The sequence below is a fragment of the Mus caroli genome, chromosome 2 (assembly GCF_900094665.2).
Source record: "Mus caroli chromosome 2, CAROLI_EIJ_v1.1, whole genome shotgun sequence".
NCBI lineage: Eukaryota > Metazoa > Chordata > Mammalia > Rodentia > Muridae > Mus > Mus caroli.
The window spans coordinates 1,256,637-1,277,603 of record NC_034571.1 but is presented as its reverse complement, the minus strand read 5'-3'; the positions used below and the strand labels follow the sequence as shown (position 1 = coordinate 1,277,603).

General features: G+C 44.7%; 1 protein-coding gene across 8 annotated transcripts in view; it reads right to left on the bottom strand.

Moving 5' to 3' along the window:
• The window catches only part of Frmd4a (FERM domain containing 4A), a 584,600-nt gene that overhangs the window by 170,682 nt on the left and 392,951 nt on the right, over positions 1-20,967 (bottom strand). For all 8 annotated transcript variants that reach the window (XM_021186444.1, XM_029471433.1, XM_029471435.1 and 5 more), the window contains one exon: positions 13,435-13,500. In XM_021186444.1, the coding sequence (XP_021042103.1) occupies positions 13,435-13,500 (66 nt within the window). The remainder of the gene's footprint in view (positions 1-13,434; positions 13,501-20,967) is intronic.

Genomic DNA, 20,967 nt, shown 5'->3' with positions numbered 1-20,967 from the left:
GGAGGGAGGGAGGGAGGGAGGGAGGGAGAGGGACGGAGGGAGGGAGGGAGGAGGAAGAGATGATAAAGCAAAGGCCACATGAAGACAGAAGGAATGCAGCTAGCTGCAAGCCAGAGAGACGTCTCTGGAAAGATAACCCTGCTTACATCCGCTCTTGGACTTCTATCATCTAGACCTGTGAGACACGCATTTCTGAGTTTAATCCCTCCACCTAGCCTGTGGCCTTTTATTGCAGTACCCACTGTGGCTGATATAGTAGCATTTAAAATTTGGACTAATATCGAAGTCCATGCTTGGAAGCTGAGACTCTAAACATTAACTTTGATCTTGTTTCAACTAGCGTAACCAAAGTTTAAGATCTGGGTACCTGGCCCTTTAGCCACTGCTTCTGTTTGTTTGTTTTTGCAATATTGGGGAGCCCAGGGCCTCAAGCATGGTAGACAAGAATGCTATCACAGAACTACGTTCCAGCCATAGCTGTCCCTTTAGATTTAAGAATCTGACGGCTGCTGTCTCTGGTTCCTGGCACTGGCACTATACTCTGTGATTGCCTTGAGTAGTATGATAATGTTTTTACATTGCATTCATTTATTTATTTATTTATTTATTTATTTATTTATTTATTTATTTAAGTGAAGCACCAGTGGCGAGGCCAGAGGACAGTTTGCTGAAGTTTGTTCTCTTTTTCCATCCTGTGGGTCCTGGGGATTGAACTCAGGTGATTAGGCTTAAGTGGCAAGCACTTTATCCACAAGGCCATCTCAGCAGCCCCCTGCAGGAGAGTTTATGACTTTGAGGATATGCTAATGAAATGACTTGTGATGGAAGCTGGTCACCATGGAGACCAACCCCGGTGCGGTGCGTGATTAGAAGTCTGGGTGCCTTTTGCTTGGATTGATGGTGAAACAAGAAAAAAATAACCCTGATATATGGGATACTAGTTAATGCAGTTTACTCCAAAGACTGCACTTGATTCTGATGTCTACGGGTGTATGTTTCTGTCCTGTTAGGTAAATGGTTGGCATAGATGACTATGTTTCCTTTATATCTTCATTTAGCAAAGAAAAAGAAACTATTCCAGAGGACTTGCCTCACTTATTTCCAACACTCACACACACAAACACACACACACAGATAGTACAGGCCCATGAGCATCTCAAATTCAAGGCCAGCCTAGGTCATTGAATTGCTACAGCAGAATAAACAACAAATCAAAGCAAGACATTTTTAAAATGCACCTTGCGGGTAGCGAATTAGCCAACCATGCATCTTTACAATTCCAAATCCTTTTCATCCAAAAGTCTGTGACCCACTCCCCTGTCCTGCCTCCATCTGTAAGTCATGCAAGCAAGTTCCAGAAAGGCAGACAGTCTGCAGTCTCCTGTGTGAGACTCCTACAGGCCAAGTACACCTCTAATCCTGATGCTCAGGGCCGTGGCTGGTCAGGTTCTGGACACCTTGAGCCTACTCCCTTTCTGTCTGAACACTGAACAGAACTGGTGTTCTTCCTCCAGGAATACACTTTCAGGTTGCTGATTTCAAACAACTGCTTTTACTCTGCTCCCCAGTGGGTGACCAGCTAAGACATGGGGATATGAACCACTGTGATCTGGGTGGGAAGATAGAACAGGCTTGGGGACCATCTGGGAACCCTTTCCGTCAATAATAAGAGTCCTTTTCCTACAGTCACAAGATGATACTTCAGATAGCTGGGGCTGGCTGCCCTGTGACAATATGCTCATTTCTGTTGGCTAAGGTCTACTCAGAAGCTAGTGAATATCTCAGTATCCAAACGCCTTCAGTGTTGTGGGGTCTGCCAAATACACACACTCCCATAAGCACTTATGCATACTAATAACATGCACACATGAGCTCACATACATGTGCTTACATCCACATGAACACACTGACACTATCACAATACACACACACACACACACACACACACACACACACACGTACAAGTGAGATCTTAGAATTGGCTTCACCCAGTACCCCTGAGCCAGAAGTAAGTCAGACTATGTAGGAGGAAAACCATTTTCATATTATTCAAGAGTATGGCTTGGGGTCTGGAGAGATGACTCAGTGGCTAAGAACACTTGTTGCTCCTCGAGGAGACCTGAGTTTGGTTCTTAGCACTCATGTTGGGCAGCTCAACAACTGCCTGTGAGTCTAGCCCCAGGGGGCATCTGACACCTCTGGCTTCCTTGGGCACTGCAGTCATATGCACATACCTACATACAGTCATAAATATGCAGGTTCGCATACAATTGAAATAAAAATGTTTTAAGAAAAGAGAATTGTTTGCCGAGACAAGTGTTGGTGAACTAAGATATACAGTATATATTTCTGCTAAGACTGGTGTACTTTATATATGCATGTATGTGTATATATACATACACATAATTTATGTACTTAGAGATGTGTGTGTGTGCTATATGAGTGTGTACTTGTATATGCATGTGAGTATTGTGATAGTGTCAGTGTGTCCATGTGACTACAAGCACATTTGTGTATGTGGGTTGTTAGTATGCATGAGTGCTTATGGGCATGTATGTATTTTATAGACCCCACAACACTGAAGGCATTTGGATACCAAGAGCCTCACTAGTTTATAAGTCAGTTGTTTGATCTCCAGAGGAGAGTGAAAAGCAACAGTCCCCATGTGTCTGTGCCTTTGTAACTCACATATGGTACAGTGGAGCGGGGCTCCCAGGCGTTCTGGGGGAATTACTGTACTTCTAAATGACCCTGGTATGAAATATGGAGATATTAGTCTACTGATGCTCTTTTTTGTTATTTTATAAACCACTGACACTGTTATGAGCATATGGAAGGTCAAAGTGGAGGAATGCTTGCACAGGATTTTTGATAAAGCCAACATATGGCCCAGTTTATTGTAGCAATATATCTTACAATCCATCAACAATTTAAAACGGAATGATCACTATACCGGTCTATTACCACTCTCAAAGGACTCCATGTGGAATTTTAAAACTGCCTTCCCAAAAAGGAAAAAAGATCCTTAATCAGTGTGTACAGGCCCTGAAGCATTCTTTTGGGGAATGGGGCTCTCTTGGGAATCCTGGGAGGTTGCTGCGGTTCCAGCACCTTCTTGGTCACACAGGATTCAGAGCTTTGCAGTGGAGCAGAGTGTGTTTGAATGCCCCAAGACACGAGTCCCACTGTGCACTATAAAATTCGGGTCAGGGGACTGCAACCTCTATGAAAGGCACACAGGCCTTCTGGGAACTAGCAGCTAATACCCAGGCTTGAACTTGTGGTAACCCGAGCCTGTGAGTCATAGGCCCAGCAGGCCAATCACAGCCTTGCTTATAAGGGAGAGAATGTGCTTTCTATTTTTTTTAATTTATTACATTTATTTATGTACATGTTGGGGTGCTCGAGTGGAGATCCAGAGACAACTTGCTGGAGTTGATTTTCTCGAGAGAGTCAGGCTTGGTGGCAAGGTCATTTACCTAAGTCCCTCTGTCTTCGGAGTTCTGTCTTATTCGCAGACTCCAGACTTTTAACTCTTTTAGGCTCTGGTAGATCCCAGAGACCTTAACCATTCTAATCTTTCCCCATGATGGCCCAGCTCAGAGTCCAGATTTGTCCCTTTGCATTTTAAGTTTACCAAATGCATCAGGTCTGGGCTTCCGGTAGTCATTTCCTTCGCTGAATCACGCACCATCAAGTCTTGGGCTGGCTATTTGGGGAAGAACCTAGACGCTAAGTGCAGGGCCAGCACTAGCATGGCCCCAGACACGATAAGAAGGATCCCTTAGCTGAGTTGTGTGCCTCACACTCCACGCAGGTTGCCCTGAGCCCCGGACCTGGCGCCACACGGGGACCCGAGCCGGGCAGGACCACCGCCTCCCCGCTCCTCCCCGGCTTCGTCTCACACCCGTGGCCCCAGCCCCAGATCTGCAGACCTGGCCTGGTGCAGCAGACTTTCTGCACCCGCCGAGAACATGCCACCACGGCTCCAAGCCCACCAGTCGTGCTTTCTATTTTTAACCTTCCTACAGATCATATCCAGTGTGAGCCAGCCATATAAGCTTGTGCTTCACCATCATTTAACACCAAGCACTAAAGGCCGGCCATTTATAAAGTGTTGCCATGGCCACTATCAAGCTCATTCTCCCTATTTTATCCCCAAGAATGAGTGATCAGGTCTGACATTGTTGAAGCACAAAACCTAATTCTGCCCTCTAGATGGTTATCTAGACCCTGCATGAACACATGCACATAAATTTCCCTCACAGTAGCATGACCTTGTCATGTGACTTATGTGTAACACTGGGAAGATGAGGACTGGTGACCAGTATCTGTGAACAGATCAGGTGACAGTTAAAGTGTGTTTTGAGGGACTGCCAGCCTGTTACTTGTTCAGTTATCCTAGCTCCACACTACAAACACTGCAGAAAGTTTTGAGCACAATCACATGGAAGGCAAGGTAATTAGAAAAAACACTCCAACAAATAAGGTAACATTCTATAGTTGTCTATTTACACCACGTGCCAAGCCAAGGCTAACATTCCCATTTTACAGATGAGGCAGCAGAGGCAAAGGACTGACCAGGTTTCCATAGCTACCAAGTGGTCCAGTCTAAGCTTTGGGTTCCTGTGAAGAGATGCCTGCCAAGTGCCTGGAGATTTTCAGAGCATGGCACAGATTTATTCACTCAGAACCAGTTCCATGAGACGCAAATCAGCATTGATTTACAGATAAGATTAAAGGAGCTGGAAGCTAATGTGCCTTTTTACAGAGAAAGATACTGAACATCAAAGAGGCTAACCAACTGGCCAACATCCTGAGTCACTAAGCATCAGATTCCAGTTTAAGCAGGTCTGGCCTCAGCATTCTGGAGCTCCTTTCTCATTCTGGAGGCAGAAGGCATAGCTCCAACCTGTCTCTCCCAGCTGCAAAACTCCGGGTAAGTCATGCAGGCTCTCTGTGCCCTGGTTTTCTTATCTGATAAATGGGGACATTAACAGTCATCTGTGATGTGGAGCAGTGGGGCTGATTGGATGGTTCGGCACATAAGGACCTCTTAGAATAGACTCAGGTACAAAAATAAATGGTAACTAATTAAATCAGCTAATATAATAATAAGTCAATGACATACAATTTCCCAAAACATTTAAAGGATGGCATATGCGAATAAATTTGATTTGCATTGAGCTATATATGAATGCATATATTTTGCATAAAAGACCACTTAAATTTTCTATCGTCTTGTATCTAAGTAAAATGATAATTTCTAACTCATGAGTTAGCCTCTGTTAAGACTCTATTAGTGACCAGGGGCAGGTTTGTGGAGTAAAACCTCCTCTATTTACAGAGCATTAGACAAAGGACTTTGCAGCTAAGAGAAGTTTCAGGAAGCGATTGATTAAGACTATAGAAAAGCCATGTGGTTGCCTTTACTCTTAATCACAGAGCCAATTCATTGCAATTAGAAATCGCAGGCAGCGACTGTAACCCCACAGGGTAAGTAAGCCCTTCGTCACCTATTTGAGTCTCTCCTGTTAGCAGCGTATGGGGTAGATTATGGAGGGACTTGAGAACCAAAAGAGAAAAGTCAAATAAGATGAGCTGTTGAGTAGCTTTTGAATAGGTCACAGAGAAGGGATTCTGGAAAAACTACCTGGTGGTGTGGTGTAAGACACGCTGGGGAGGGCCAGATACAAGGGGGGGGGGCAGAAGTACTGCTTCAGGACTCCACGCAGACAGTACACCTGTAAGGAGCCCTGTGTCTACACTGAGGTGTCCCCTGCCCAGGAGAGGGAAGGCTGTGAGGCGAAAAACTGATAAAATGTAGGGATGTGGAGGGTAGTGACAGATGAAGGAGCCATGAGTGCAGATCCTTGGTTGATTGGAGACTCAGGGGCTCCTTCTCAGAGCAGATGGAAGAGGATGCTATCTAGTTGTGAGGAGGAGGGGTCTGGGTACTGGGATAAAGTGTGGAGGTGGAGACACCACTCAGGGAGCCTGTCACAGAGTCCCGAAAGCAGCTGGAGGCATGTGACAGGGGCTGTAGGATTTGAAATCCATCCAAACAGCTGGGAGGGGTTAATACTTAGATCTCTGCTGAGTGAGATGGGGGAAGTGTGCTTTAAGGGCTGAGAAGTGATTGTATAAGGAAAGAAGAGTCTAGAAACTCTACGGTAGCTGAGAGCCACTTTCTGTCCCTTCCTCTACTCCCTGTCATACTCGAGGATACTGTCTCCCCCTGGGAATTGGACTTCCATCCCTCTTGATACTAGATGTGACAAGTCCCATCAAAATGGATACATGTGCCTCCACATGTCTCCCAGGGTCCTTCCTTATCAGACAGGACAGGGTTCATGGGCAGAAATGCTGGAAAGAGGAGAACTGTCTACACCATCATGGAGTAAACAGTGACACACAGCCCATTTGTGGAACAAGGACCACTGGTGGCTAAACTTGTAATGAGTGTTTTGTGGTCTCAATATGAATGATCCCACTGGTTCATATAGTTGAATGCTTGGTCCTTAGTTGGTAAAACTGGGAAGGATTAGTAGGTGTGGCTTTGTTGGAATGGGTGTGACCTTGTTGGAAAAGGTGTGTCACTCAGGATGAGCTCTGAGGTTTCAAATGCCCACACCAGGCCAAGTCAGTCCCTCCCTCCCTCCCTCCCTCCACCTGCAGATCATGATGTAATGCTATCAGCTGTAATGTTCCAGTGCCATTCCTGTAGGCTTCCTGCCATAATGATCATGGACTAATCCTCAAAAACTATAAGCAAGACCCCAATTAAGTACTTTACTTTATAAGGTTGTCTTGTTCATGGTGTCTCTTCACAGCAATAGAGCAGTCACTAAGACAGAGTGACACAATGTAAACAGTCATTGATGATCGCTAGCTACTGATTCTTAGCCCAAAGGGAAGGTGAGCTGGACCATCATAGCATCAAGGTCTCTGTAGTACACATATGGCTCTACAGCCAGACAGCTCAGCCAGGCACAGGAAGGACAGGATGGAGAGTAGGCCATCTCCAGCATCTCCAGCCCCAGGGATGACTGGTTCAGGACTTTGGTCACCTAGCAAATATACCTAGGAAACTGGTATCTGAGTAGGCAAGGTACCGCAATCGACATGAGAGTTACTGTGCAAATCAGCATCAACCCTAGCTGTGTAAACCCCTGGGTGCCTTTGTCACTAATCCTTTCCACAAAGACCAACTTCTCCTCACTATTTCCAAACCTCTGTTAAAGGTACACACAGGTGTGTGTGTGTGTGTGTGTGTGTGTGTGTGTGTGTGTGTTTCATTTGTCTCCTCTATCAACAAAATTATTCACATTCTGCTGAACTGTGCTGTGTGGCTATGGGCTTAGCTTGTGTTGTTCACCTCATCTCTTCTCATCCCTCCTTAGCAAGGAACTCATCGTTCCTTTGAGCCAAATATCAGCAGTGCTCATTGAGTAGATTTCTAATCCAAACTAAGATCGGTTTCAATGAAGAAATGGAACATACAAGGGGAAGCAGGAGGGCTTGGGGGAATGGGAGCTCTATAGTGGTGTTGCTAGGCAACCAAGGTCCTGGACCAGTCATCCCTGGGGCTGGAGATGCTGAATGGCCTACTCTCCATTCTTGTGCTTGGCTGAGCTGTCTGGTTCTGGAGCCACGTACGTGTGAGGGAGTTCCCAGATGGTAGCATCAATCTGGTATGTTCTGCTACTCTGCCTGTCTCATATCCCCCAGGGAGACTGGGCTTTTGCCGCCTTTGTTTTCCTCCAGCACAGACAGAGATGCTCACTAGCTCCCCCACTCCCAATCCTGAATGTTTTTAAAAGTCCTTGCTGGAGAAGGGGGAAGGTTTGGCATCTTCTTGCTCCTCCCCCAGGGGGAAACTATTCATCTGTGCGTGCATACCCTCATGAACTGTTTCCTATTCCTTCACGCTGTTAAATGAACTCTTGATGACATATGGAATTACCATCACGTCATCTGGCTATACTCTATCGTCACATTTGTTTGCTTTACCATGTGCCTTTAAGATGTTAAATATTATTGGCCACCCCCAGGGGCTGCGGCGACATCTGGTTTGCTCATTTGGTAGCGTGCCTGATTCACAGAACAGAGCTTAATAAATGATGCTGGCAATCACTCTGAAGGCAGAGGTCAGCTCACGGCGGTGCTGTCCCACCCCCTCTGGCTCTTCTTGACAAGGTGGCCTGAGAGATCCAGGACAGAAGGTTTATGATGCTGAGTCCCTTTGTCTACTCCTTGCCTCTGCGTGCATCCTTAGCCCTTGGCTGAGGCAGGGACTCCTGGTGAATGGAGCACAGAAGGAAGCAGATGGCAGATATGGGCCAGACTTCAGCAGAAGGGTCAGCCAGCCAATCAGAAGATACCACCTGCCTACCCTGTTCAGCTGAGAAGACAAGAAATCAACTTGTCTTGTGTCTTGTCTTTTTTTTTTTTTTTTTTTTTTTTTTTTTTTTGGCAACATGTGCTTTGAGGGAATTCCTGGTTTCTGGTTTGCTTGGGAGAAACCAATCCTTTTACATTTTTTAGAGGATGTTATCTGTGAAGTGTCTGGGGAGGGGCTGTGAGGGTAATGTGTATGTAGGCATGCATGGACAAAGTCTGTTCGTTTATTCTATGTGGCACTCTTAGAGCCAGACATATTTTTAAAAGGTTAGTTGTACACTTGCTTTTCTAGTCCATAGTAGGCAGTGTGTCAACTCTTTCTCCAAGTACCACTTTATTTAAAGCCTACATTAACTTCCTTAATCCTACTAGTGTCTGTGTCAGAGAAAAGCAAGAATGGTAACAGTCACCTCACCCTTCTGCCATACCAGGCAGCCCTTACCGCTACCAGAGACACCTCAGGATAGCTGTGACCCTTTACGAATTGGTGGTTTTCTTTTTTAGTGCCCCCCATGCCGGGGTTCTTAAATGTGAACATTGTAGATGACCGTGTATGTCATGATGCCAAAAGGTTGGATATGCCTAGATTAGAAACTGAGTTCAAATGAAAGGAAAGGGCTGGGGAGATAGGCCAGTGAGTAATGCTCTTGCCTGTCAGGCTTGAGGACCCCAGAAGCTCCTGCCCTAGGGACCTTTTCAAGAGTAGAGGCACAAAGTAATGGCAGGCAGCACTGTCTTGTTACCTTCCTAACTTCTGTTAGGAAACACAGACTCCTTAGAGTCTCCCCGATTCTCAGAACCATGGGATTCTCAGAATCACGGGTTCCTCTATTTTACAGGAAGTGGACAGTTTGAAATTTTCTGCCACCAGCCACCAAGAGACTGGGTTAGAGGGGACAGATGTGGTCCTCCCTAGTATGCCGCCTCCCATCCCACTGAAGCTTCATAAACACAGCAGCAATCTCGGGGAATGGTGGCCATCTGTGCAGGCGGAGAGGACTTCAGTGTGTAAAGCTTTATTGTGTGAGGTGACAAAGTTGGCAGAACAAAATATCCACTCATGAAAGGTGATGGGAAAAGCAGAGATGAGACCGTCCAGGCTGAGAAGGCCAGCGTCTGTTTCCTTGAGCTGGCTTGTCTTCCTTTCCAATGGGATGTGGTCCAGTATCCTAAGCTTGTAGGGAGCCTTGCTAGGAAGAGCCACACCTCCACCATTCAATTCTACTGAAAATGAAGTCTATTTTTAAAACACCCATTGTGGAAAGGTCCAGGACCTTCCCTGGGATCAGCTTCCAACGTCCCATCAATAGGCTGACAGCGAATGGAAATCCATCTACACCTTCCTTAAGTTCTTCTCACCAGCACTAAACACATTTTCTGTGTTTTGTTTTGAGTTAAGATCTGGCCAAGAAGTTCTGGCTGGCCACTGTAAACTAGGCTGGGTCTTAAGCCTACATCCATATTCCTGTGTCTCCTGAGTGCAGAGATTACAGGCAAGCATTACTATCTCCAGCATCTCCCATCCCCCTCTTCTTCTTTTAAAATGCCCCTGCAAATAGGAATTCCAATCAGAAGGAAAAAAAATCATTTCAAAGGAGCCACAGTAGGAAGACAAAGCTCGAGAAGCCACTGAACACAACATGCCTGGTGTCCCAGCTCTGGATGCTGCTGCTTCAGGACACTGACTCAGAGTCACAGATGGGTGGCATCTCCTCTAGTGAGGGTTTTCTGGTCTGTCTTGTTTTTCCTTTTAGGAAATATGTCAGCGTTAGGAAGTTTTGATGACAGAACAAGACACTACAGGTTGAAGGGTGACCAGGGTGCTACCTGTACCCACCCATGGCGTGGATAAATATTCATCCAGCAGTTCCTAGAGGGACTTGAGGACATAAGGAACTACATGGGTGCCAAAATGTCTCCTGGGCATTTAGGATAAACCCCTCGCGGGTGCTCCATTGACTTCTCGTCCTCCCTCTCAGGGGCCAGGCTTCACTTACTACAGCCATCAGGATTTGAAAGTCATCCAGATTTCACTCCGTAATACCAAGCTGCTTTCCAACTTAAGCATCCGATGGCAGAAATGTGGCCACACTTTTTTTTTTTTTTTTGGCCTGGAAATATCATGCTAACAGTGATCAAGTTTATGTGACTGCATGAAATTATTTTTGTGGCTGTCTGGTTCCCAGCACCCTGAGGTGATGGGAACCAGACAGCAAGAGAGGTGGAGCTGTAACCATGTTCCTCCCAATTATACTGAGGCCCACTCTGCCATGGGGTTTGGAATTGTTTTATATATGTGTGTGCACATAACACACATGTATATACTATGTGTATCAAGACCACATCCTCAGCTAAGCGGTTGGCACTATAAGAAGTCCTCTAAGGCAGAATAGGAAATGCCTTAGGATCATGCCTTCCTTCACTCAACAGTAGTGTTTGGTGACACTGCATGTCAGGCAGCAGACTGGGCATTTAGGGACACACATGGTTACTATACAAGCAGTGCAAATGAAGTGTGACTTGTGCTGTAGAGAGAAAGAAGCTCAGGTCGGGGCTCCTGGGGAATAGAGGGAGGATCAGTGGAAGCCACTGGGGCTAAGGATGGGAAAGTCCTCTGACTCTGTGAACTGCTTGCAGACTGAACGGAAACTAGCCATGCTCACAGGACAAGAGGTAGGAAGCTTAGAGTTCTAGGAAGAGGAACTGAATGGAAAAGTGCTCTCCCCAAAGGGTGGGAGTCGCATGAGCCTCTCCTGACTGCCTAACACAATACTTTTCTTTTTCTTTTTCTTTTTCTTTTTCTTTTTCTTTTTCTTCTTCTCTTCTCTCTGTCTCTCTCTCTCTTTCTCTCTTTCTCTCTTTCTTTCTTTTTTTGATTTTGTAGGGTTCAGACTAAGTTTCTCCTGATTGCCTAACATAATTGTTCTCAAAGTATGTAGCAGTAATTAGTTTTTCTTGGACAGGTCATCTCGGCTGTCTCCATTCATACTTTCCCCAGAGCAGCTTGCTAATCAGCAGTAACCAGGCTGTTCTTTGTGGTCTCATTTCCTGTCCCAGAAGGTGGCTGCTCTAAGCCCCCAAGCTTGGATTTCAGAAAAGCATGTGATACAAACCCCACAGGCCACTTTGCTATAAACTCCTCCACAGATTCTTAACAACTTTAACTGCCAAGGGTCAGCAAGGGGAAGGCTCCTGTACCTGAGAAATTCTGCTCAGTTTTCCCTGTGTTATCTCAGTCTCCCAAGTCAAACCCCAGGCTGTAGGCCACGGAATCTAGCCTAATAAGGCCGTAATCTAGAATGTAGGTAGGCCGCACACGAGGACAGGGCAATCACAATTACTTGTTGGTAACAGTGGAAACATTGTATGGCAGAAAAACAGCAACCTTAAATGCGCACCTAAATGGGTGAATGATTAGATAACAACCGTCTATTTCTGAAATCTATCCAGCTCTTAATAAAGATCACTTACTGTGACATAGGAAGGACCCAGATATAAGGGAATATAAAGTGCACAGTTTATGCATATATTATAATTGCAGCAGTGAAACATGTAAATAAGGAAATGCTGGAAAGAAATCCCACCCAGCAGCCTAAGAGTAACAATGGCTGTGTGTGTGGTGCAATTAGGAGTCTTTCTCCATTTTCTGCAATCCATTTATAGCGTCTGTTTTATTGGAATCCTGTTGAAAGTGTTAACTCTTAAAGTTTGTAATTGGATCATTTTTCAAGTCCAAGGCCAGAGAGCTAAGTCTGCACATGTGTAATTTGCATTGTCTTGAATGCCCTGAGAGTGAGCATAGAGACAGCATTCCATCCCTGTGAGGAAAAGTCTCCATGGCAAGATGTCATGCAATGGCTGGATGTGGTGCCCATCTTTGTAATCCCAGCACACACATACATGTGTGCAAATGTGTGTGTATATGTGAGAGTGAGTGAGTGTATGAGAGAGTGAGTAGTGTGTGGTGTGTGTGAGTATGAGAGTATGAGTGAGTGTGCTTGTGAGAGTGAGTATGTGAGTGTGAGAGTGAGTATATGTGATGTGTGTGTGTGTGTGTTTGTGAGTGAGTGTGTGAGAGTGAGTGTATGTGGTGTGTGTGAGTGTGTGTGTATTAGAGTATGAGTGTGTGTGAGTGTATGTGTTTGTGAGAGTGAGTGTGTGTGTAAGTGAATATGTGTGTGAGAGTGAGTATGTGTGTGTATGTGAGAGTGAAGATGTATGTGTGTGATAGAAAAGGAGACCATCGTAAGAACAACATCAGAGAATATCAAACCAAGTGTCATAAACGGTTGGGACTGAGCTAGATTTCCAATGACTTTAAACAAGGCTTGGAGTCACCATTACCCTCGTCCTTTAGGCTTTGGGTAAAGCAATGGCCTTGTCAAGAGCCAGGCAAAGACATCTAAGACCAAGGGTTCTGATGCCTTCTGTGGCTGTTCTGTGTTTGTTTGTTTGATTGTTTGTTTTTTAATATGCTCTCAGTTTGGGGAGAAATATGTTAATTTCCCACTTCAATTTCTCTAATTGTTTGCCACTGATGGTAGCACAACCCAGGCCTTGGGGCGAAAAGGGGGCTGTTAGTCCTCCGGGGACAGATGGAAGACACTGCTGCTTTTTCTTTCTTCACCTACTATGAAAGCTTAATTTGGAAAGAAGGAACTCTCTCCCCTCTGAGGGAGATTGCATCAGTTTCAGACACAGGAGTTATTTAGGTTACAATGTTGTTAACTCCTTCCAAGCAGAAAGAATAGCTACTGGTAGCTGCAGAAATTTCCTCTTCTAGACATTTTTAACAATAGGTTATATATACATCTGGCCTTGAACACCAGAGACAGGCTGTACATAGAAATAGAACAAGTAAAAATAGCATACACACAGAACACCTTGGTGTGTCTCAGCCACTGTCACTCAGGTTTTGCTAGACAGAGACATAAGCACAGTAGACAACCCCCCTCCACCCACCATGAAATCTACCGTGTAGCCCATTCATTAGTCACAGAGGAAGCAGGAAAGTGTTCCCAGAGGACTTACCTGTACTAGCAGCTCCAGCTTCCTGTCATCAAGGAGATGTACTTGACATCGACGGCCCTCCGTCATCTATGGGAGAAGACAATGAACGGTCACTGAAAATCTAGTAGTTGGATGGAGTTCTTGAAGGTCTGTGGGCTGAACGTCACTAGCCCTTCAATGAGGCTTCCCACACTGGGAGTTGGCCATATAATGCCAAGAAGGAGCTGGACTGAAGACATTTATGGAGACCTTTCTGTGCAGCAACTAGTATGGTGGAGCTTGTTCAACAGAGGCACACGAGATGGAGTCTAAGTCTGCAGGTGTTTGTGATCCATGAAGTAGATGTGAAACGGACTAGCACGTGCCTCTGTAGCAGAATGCTGAATGGTAGTGTCACTTGGTCTTTACTAGCTCCTCAGTATCTGTCACCATGAGTAAAAGGCAAAGCTCAGGACCCAGACTGTGCCTCCTTCTCACCCATCCCCCTTACTGACCTCCAAAAATGACATTAACCTACCTGGCAAGCCCCAGGCCAAAGAGACCCTGTCTCAAACAACCGGTGGAGACTAAGGAGTATAACCCAAGGCTGATCCCCAGCCTCCACATGGGTGCATGCACATAAGCTGTTCTTTCATACACTTGTACAAACACGAACACACCCACAGACACAGACAAAGTACAGATAAAGGCAAGGTATAGTAAGAGCTGGGATCATAGACTTTGGATAGATATTATCTTTAATTTTTAATATAAGTTTCAATTTAATATAATTAAGAAGCAAAATTTAACTTTGGTAATGGCTAGATTTTGTAATGGTATCCCAAAATTCTGGGAGAAACATGGGCATTGGTCTTGACTAGCTGGATCCAATACCACTGTTGAGGTTCAACTATCTACAGACCCCTTCCAGCTCAGTATCTTACAGGATTCTAAGGCAGCAGTTCTCAACCCTTTCACAGGAGGTCACATATCAGATATCCTGCATATCAGATATTTATATTATGATTCATAACAGTAGCAAAGTTACAGTAGCAACAAAAATAATTTTATGGCTAGGGGGTCACCACAACATGAGGAACTATATTAAAGGGTTGCAGCATTAGGAAGAGTGAGAACCACTGCTCTCTGAGGGCCTCCCTCTCTGCCCCCAGGGACCAGCTATGTCAAACAGATTAAAGGATGCATTTAAGTTTACCCGACTATTGTCAAAGTCCTCATGATCATCTTGTCCAGGGAAGATGGAAAAGATGCTACTTCCTATTCCCTGGGAATTATTCCATCAACAAGTCCAAAGATGTCATAGAATCCCATGAGAAAATGCCCTCTCCTTCTTCAAAGAAGGCAGCCACCACCCTTCTACCCTGTCAGATCTCTCTGGTTTGGGGACCTACGTTAAACACCACTGCTGCTTGGATATGCCTAATCTCAAAGGGCTCTTGATTCTGAGTTGTGACAATGACTTAGCAGCCAAGTTTAACATAACACAGATCCTACAGGGGTAAAATAGATGAAAACTAGGGGGGAAACTTCCACTAGTCAGCTTTTAAGTTTGCAAATACTAGCCCAGTCAGTTGGCTTCAGACATGATGTAGCTCTGTGAGAAGTCCTCATCTGACCTTCAAGACTTGAGACTCCTTTAGCCTTGATCATATGAGATATCCTAGCAGGCTGATATTATTTTTTAAAAAATCTTCATTTCAATCGCTCCCTTATTCAGTGAAAGTCATTACAATTTTAAATTAGATTGAAATCTAGGCTGCTATGCCAACATGTCAAAATGATTCTTTCTCCAAAAAAAGTCACACCAGAAATGTTAACTTCCAGTAATAATCAGGCACTTAATAGCCACAGAGTGGGTACTTTGGCTATAATTTTTTAAGTACAGTCATTCAGCTCTCATTAGAATCATTGTGTATGAGTGAATCCTAGGAAGGAACGTGTACAACCATCTAACATGCTGTATTGAAGTTCATTAAAAACAACCGAAAAACACAACCAGAAACCATTCATCACAGGGTTGCGAAGGGGGCCCATGCCTGGAATCCTAGCAGTTGAGAGGTGGAGGGGAAAGTCAGGAGTTTAAGGCCATCCTTTGCTGGCCTGGCTGGCATGTGATTTAGATCCCATATAGCCCTGGCTGGCATGGAACTAGTTATATAGATCAGGCTGGCCTCTAACTCACAGAGATCCTCCTGCCTCTGCCCTCTGGAGTACTTGGACTGAAGGTATGCCCCCATCAAGTTATAAAAAGGAAGCAGAGAGTCCCTTTATCAAAACATGTCATTGTATATCAGGTTCAGACTTAAAATGTTACCTCTCAGACCCTGTTTTCATCTGAAAAAGAAAACCCTCACTAAAATTCACTAACTTCACTTTATCTCCTCAGTATGTTTTGGACCATGTACTGAGGTGATGACAGTATTTACTGCAAGTGTGCTCCATGCTTCCTTTGCAGGAAGCAAAATAGTCCTACAAAAGTTGGCATGGAGAAGAGTCGGAACAGAAACCCTTTGAGTCATCATGTTTGGAAGGCACAGCTTTCCTCTGACAGCAGCGCTGTGGTTTGTGTCTCAAAGGGGCACCTGTTTGTTGTTTCCTTCACAAGTGAGATCGGAGAACCCAGTTTTCATCGTCAGTTCAAAACAGGCTTGCCCTTGTGGGTGTGTACAAAGAAAGAGCAGACATCTGTAGCATTGTTTGGCTTGCCAGGCATGCTGAAATGTCTTTTCGTTCTCATGATTGTAAAATAATACTGCCTCCCTCCTCCTCCCAACTTTCAGCTGCACAGACACAATTGGAGTCCTAACAATCACCCTCAAAGGAAATCCTTTGGAGAGCAAGGCTGAGCATGAGTGTCAGCTGGCTCCAGTTTTAATCGTAAATCCCTGCTGCCTAAACATTCCATAGTAACATGGGCTCACCAAGTGCGTCATTGTTTTTAGCCATACTAGAAGTGTTATTTTGAAAGTGGGGTGTCCATTAAAAATGGGGCTAAACAAAGAATTCTCAACCAAGGAATACTGAAGGGCTAAGAAGCACTTGAAAAAATGTTCAACATCCTTAATCATCAGGGAAATGCAAATCAAAACAACCCTGAGATTCCACCTCACACCAGTCAGAATGGCTAAGATCAAAAATTCAGGTGACAGCAGATGCTGGCTAGGATGTGGAGAAAGAGGAACACTCCTCCATTGTTGGTGGGATTGCAAGCTTNTACAACCACTCTGGAAATCAGTCTGGCGGTTCCTCAGAAAACTGGACATAGTACTACCGGTAGATCCACTAATACCTCTCCTGGGCATATATCCAGAAGATGTTCCAACCAGTAAGAAGGATACATGCTCCACTATGTTCATAGCAGCCTTATTTATAATAGCCAGAAGCTGGAAAGAACCCAGTTGTCCCTCAACAGAGAAATGGATACAGAAAATGTGGTACATGTACACAATGGAGTACTACTCAACTTTTTAAAACAATGAATTTATGAAATTCTTGGGCAAGTGGATGGATCTGGAGGGTATCATCCTGAGTGAGGAAACCAATCACAAAAGAACTCACATGATTTGCACTCACTGATTAGTGGATATTAGCCCAGAAACCTAGAATACCCAAGATACAACTTCCAAAACACAAGAAAATCAAGAAGGAAGACCAACTCGTGGATACTTCATTCCTCCCTAGAACAGGGATTAAAATATCCATGGAAGGAGTTGCAGAGACAAAGTTTAGAGCTAAGATGAAAGAATGGACCATCCAGAGACTGCCCCACCTGGGGTTCCATCCCATAATCAGCCACCAAATGAAGACACTATTGCATATGCCAGCACAATTTTGCTGAAAGAACCCTGATATAGCTGTCTCCTGTGAGGCTTTGCCAGTGCCTGGCAAATATAGAAGTGGATGCTCACAGTCAGCTACTGGATGGAACACAGGGCCCCCCAATGGAGAAGCTAGAGAAAGTACCCAAGAGCTGAAGGGGTCTGCAACCCTATAGGTGGAACAACAATATGAACTAACCAGTACCCCCAGACCTCGTGTCTCTAGCTGCATATGTAGCAGAAGATGCCCTAGTCGGCCATCATTGGGAAGAGAGGCCCATTGGTCTAGCAAACTTTATATGCCTCAGTACAGGGGAACGCCAGGGCCAAGAAGTGGGAGTGAGTGGGTAGGAGAGCAGGGTGGGGGCGGGGGATATAGGGGACTTTTGGGATAGTATTTGAAATGTAAATGAAGAAATATCCAATAAAAAAAGAAAATAAATAAACTTATTTCAAATGTTGACCACATATTAAACACAATGTTAAACCTGAAGAAAAAAAAAGAAAGTGGGGTGTCAGACTTTGCTGTTAAGATACTTCTGGCTTACTGGAGGGTCCTCTCTAACTGGCCCAGCTATGTATCATGTTGCACTATTGAACAATGGTTCAAAAAGCAAGCAAACAAACAAAAGCAATGACCTAATGCAACTCATTACTTGTATGTTAACCTAAAAGTATCAAAAAAAATCATGCTTCAAAAAGAAATCGTGTAGAGAGGTGGAGGAGTTTTTAGTTCTTGAGGCATGGGGCTGACCAGACTCTTTCTTATTCAGCAAATCCGTTTGACGGTGTCTATTTTAAACTTGAAATCAAGTAATTCAGAGGACTGGGGAGATGGCTCTGGTTATAAAGTGCTTGGCTTATAAATACAAGGACTGAATTCCATTCCCAGAACCCATGGAAAAGATGCCATTAAAAAAGCCCAACCAAGGACCCCATCAGGATTTAGTGAATAGATCTCGCCATGGCCTTGATTAAATGCATCACACACACAAAACAACAAGCCTGGGAATATTAATAATCTGGGGAAAGGGACTGGTAGGGATAGTTGGGGGGTCGTGATGGGAACAGGAGGGAGATAAAGAGGTGAAATGTAATCAGAATTTATTCTAGGCATGCATGGAGTTGCCAGATGACAAAATTAACCAACTTCAAAAAGTCGAGCATGGCAGCATAGGTTTGCAAGCTAAGTGCCAGGAGGTGGACACAGGAGGGTCCCTGGGGCTTATGTCACCTGGGTAGCCAGACAAAGACCCTATCTTAAAATACAAGGTGAACAGGTACAGGTGACAGAATACAAGGTATCTGAGGAATGACACCTAAGGTAGTCCACTGGTCTTCACTGTACCCCGACACCCCCCCAAGACAGACAGACACATCCCTGCACACAAGCACACATGCACAAGTACAAGTGCACATGGACACACACAGCACACGAATAATTTGTAAATTACAACTTGAATTTCCTAATACACAAGACTGGATGTTGGGACACCTTCTCTCCCTGTAGACAAGGAGGAGGGGGAGGAACAAAATGGAAAAAGGTGACCAAAGGTGACTTGTAGAAGACACACTATAGAATGGGTTGGTAGGGGGCATGGGGGCTACACCTGAATGTCTGGATTTAAAGGATATAAAGCCTTATATCATGGCAATGTTGCATGCTCACATGTGGCGCTAGAGTCTCCTCTGGGACATGACTAAAACATACACAACATAGATTACTTACTAACAACAATAATCCCTTAATGGTGATTTCAAAGTACTTTATAAGGAGAAGATAATGGTCTCTGGCTTGTGGAATGGGTTTGAGAAGGTCCCAAACAGCTCCTCTGCAAACGCTCTCCTACACACACCATAGAGAGCACAGCGTCATCAACACATCCCACACAGAGCACAACATCATCAAGGTTTAACAAGCCCTTTCCTAGAGTGTAGAACACAAATATTATCATGAGTATTGTTTCTTCTTCATATAAAACCAAGGCACCCCAATTCCATGTACTTCTTATCAGCTTGTCCTCTAAGACCTCATTCCCTTTGTACTTTATTGTTTTTTACATTTATTTACATGTGTGTTGTACACAGCACAGTGCACACGTGGGGACCACAGACAACTTCAGTAGCTGGTTCTCTCTACCTTGTGCGGATTAAGCTCAGCCTGTCAGGCTTGAGGCAAGTGTCTTTACCTGCCAAGGCACAGTGTCATCCCTCCTCCTTATTTCAGTCATTCTCTGAATACCCTCTTTCCAAAATTTTCTTTCAACTACTGATTCATATGCCATGCATGTATACGTACAGAAGAACTCTGGCACCAGTTTCAGTTTCTACCCTTTCAGAGGTGTGCATTGCACTTGGGTGAATGCTAACACATCCTGGTGAAAGTAACAAATCCTGAACTTAGAAAAAACAAAACAAAAAAGTCTGCGGTTCGAAATGAAAACTAAAGACAGCAATCAGAGGCTGGGGACTTAGCTCAGTTGATAAGAGTGCCTCCTGCCTAATGTGCACCCTAGTCCCAGGTTTAAGTCTAATCTCGTTTAAGACTGGGCATGATAGATAACGTATACTACTAATAAGCCCAAAACTTAGGAAGCAGAGGCAAATGGATCAGATGTTACGGTAATCCTTGGCTAAAGAGCAAGCCTGAGGCAAGCCTGGGCCATACCTTCTCTTTCTCTTAGGAAAAGGAAAGTCCACTAATACATGTTATTGTAGCGTCTCGGTTTTCTGAGGCTAGTTTACACTGCAGGAATCATGGAGTCTGGAGTAGAGGAAGAGGATGGCCAGGTGGAGGACAGCTGTTCAGGACACATCCACGGGCCTGCAAATCATGTTCACCTTGTTACTGCACACCTCTTGTCTAATATCTCTTTACAAAAACCAAAGGAAGTTGCCAAGGTGTGACTCATTTGCATTTCCGAGATGACCTTAAGTGAAAACTTTTAGTTCTTTGGAAAGTTAGTTAGGTCAAATGATGTTTTGCTGGGGCACACTGGTGAAAGGCTGTCTTGCTAAAGCAAACACGTGAAAGACTGTTTTCCTGAAGCAGACACAGGTGAAAGGATGTTTGCATATAGCAAACACGTGAAAGGACCCTTGATGAAGGAGTATAAATATGATCCCACAGACAGTGGGGGACAAGCACTGAACTCTGGTTTGGCTTGCTTCACCTTGCTATTCTTTGCTAAAAACACACATCTATTGGTTCACCTTACATAGCATTTGCTGGGCTCAACTTGTGATAACGCCACCATAGAAGGAAACTCGCACAAGAACTGCTGGTGAAGGTCCAGTGGCACCTTTCCACTTTAGCAGCCTCGCCTCAAGCTGGTTGGTGAGTCTGGCCGTTTCTTTGGGATTGAGCTACAGCTGCCTGGTGTCTGCCTGGCGAGATTGGTGTGCAGCTGCTAAGTCCTGTTTGGTGTCTGGCTGAGCAGGTACACTCCCCCATGCTAATGACTCTTCCCTCCCACTGCCTCTGCTGGATGCTGGGCTAGCGGAGAGGTTGAACCCTTATTAAAAGGAGGTTGCAACTCCACATAAAACAAGAGACACTAAAACTTATAGAGGAGAAAGTGGGGAAAAGCCTCGAAGATATGGGCACAGGGGGAAAATTCCTGAATAGAACAGCAATGGCTTGTGCTGTAAGATCGAGAATCGATAAATGGTACCTCATAAAATTGCAAAGCTTCTGTAAGGCAAAAGACACCATCAATAAGACAAAAAGGCCACC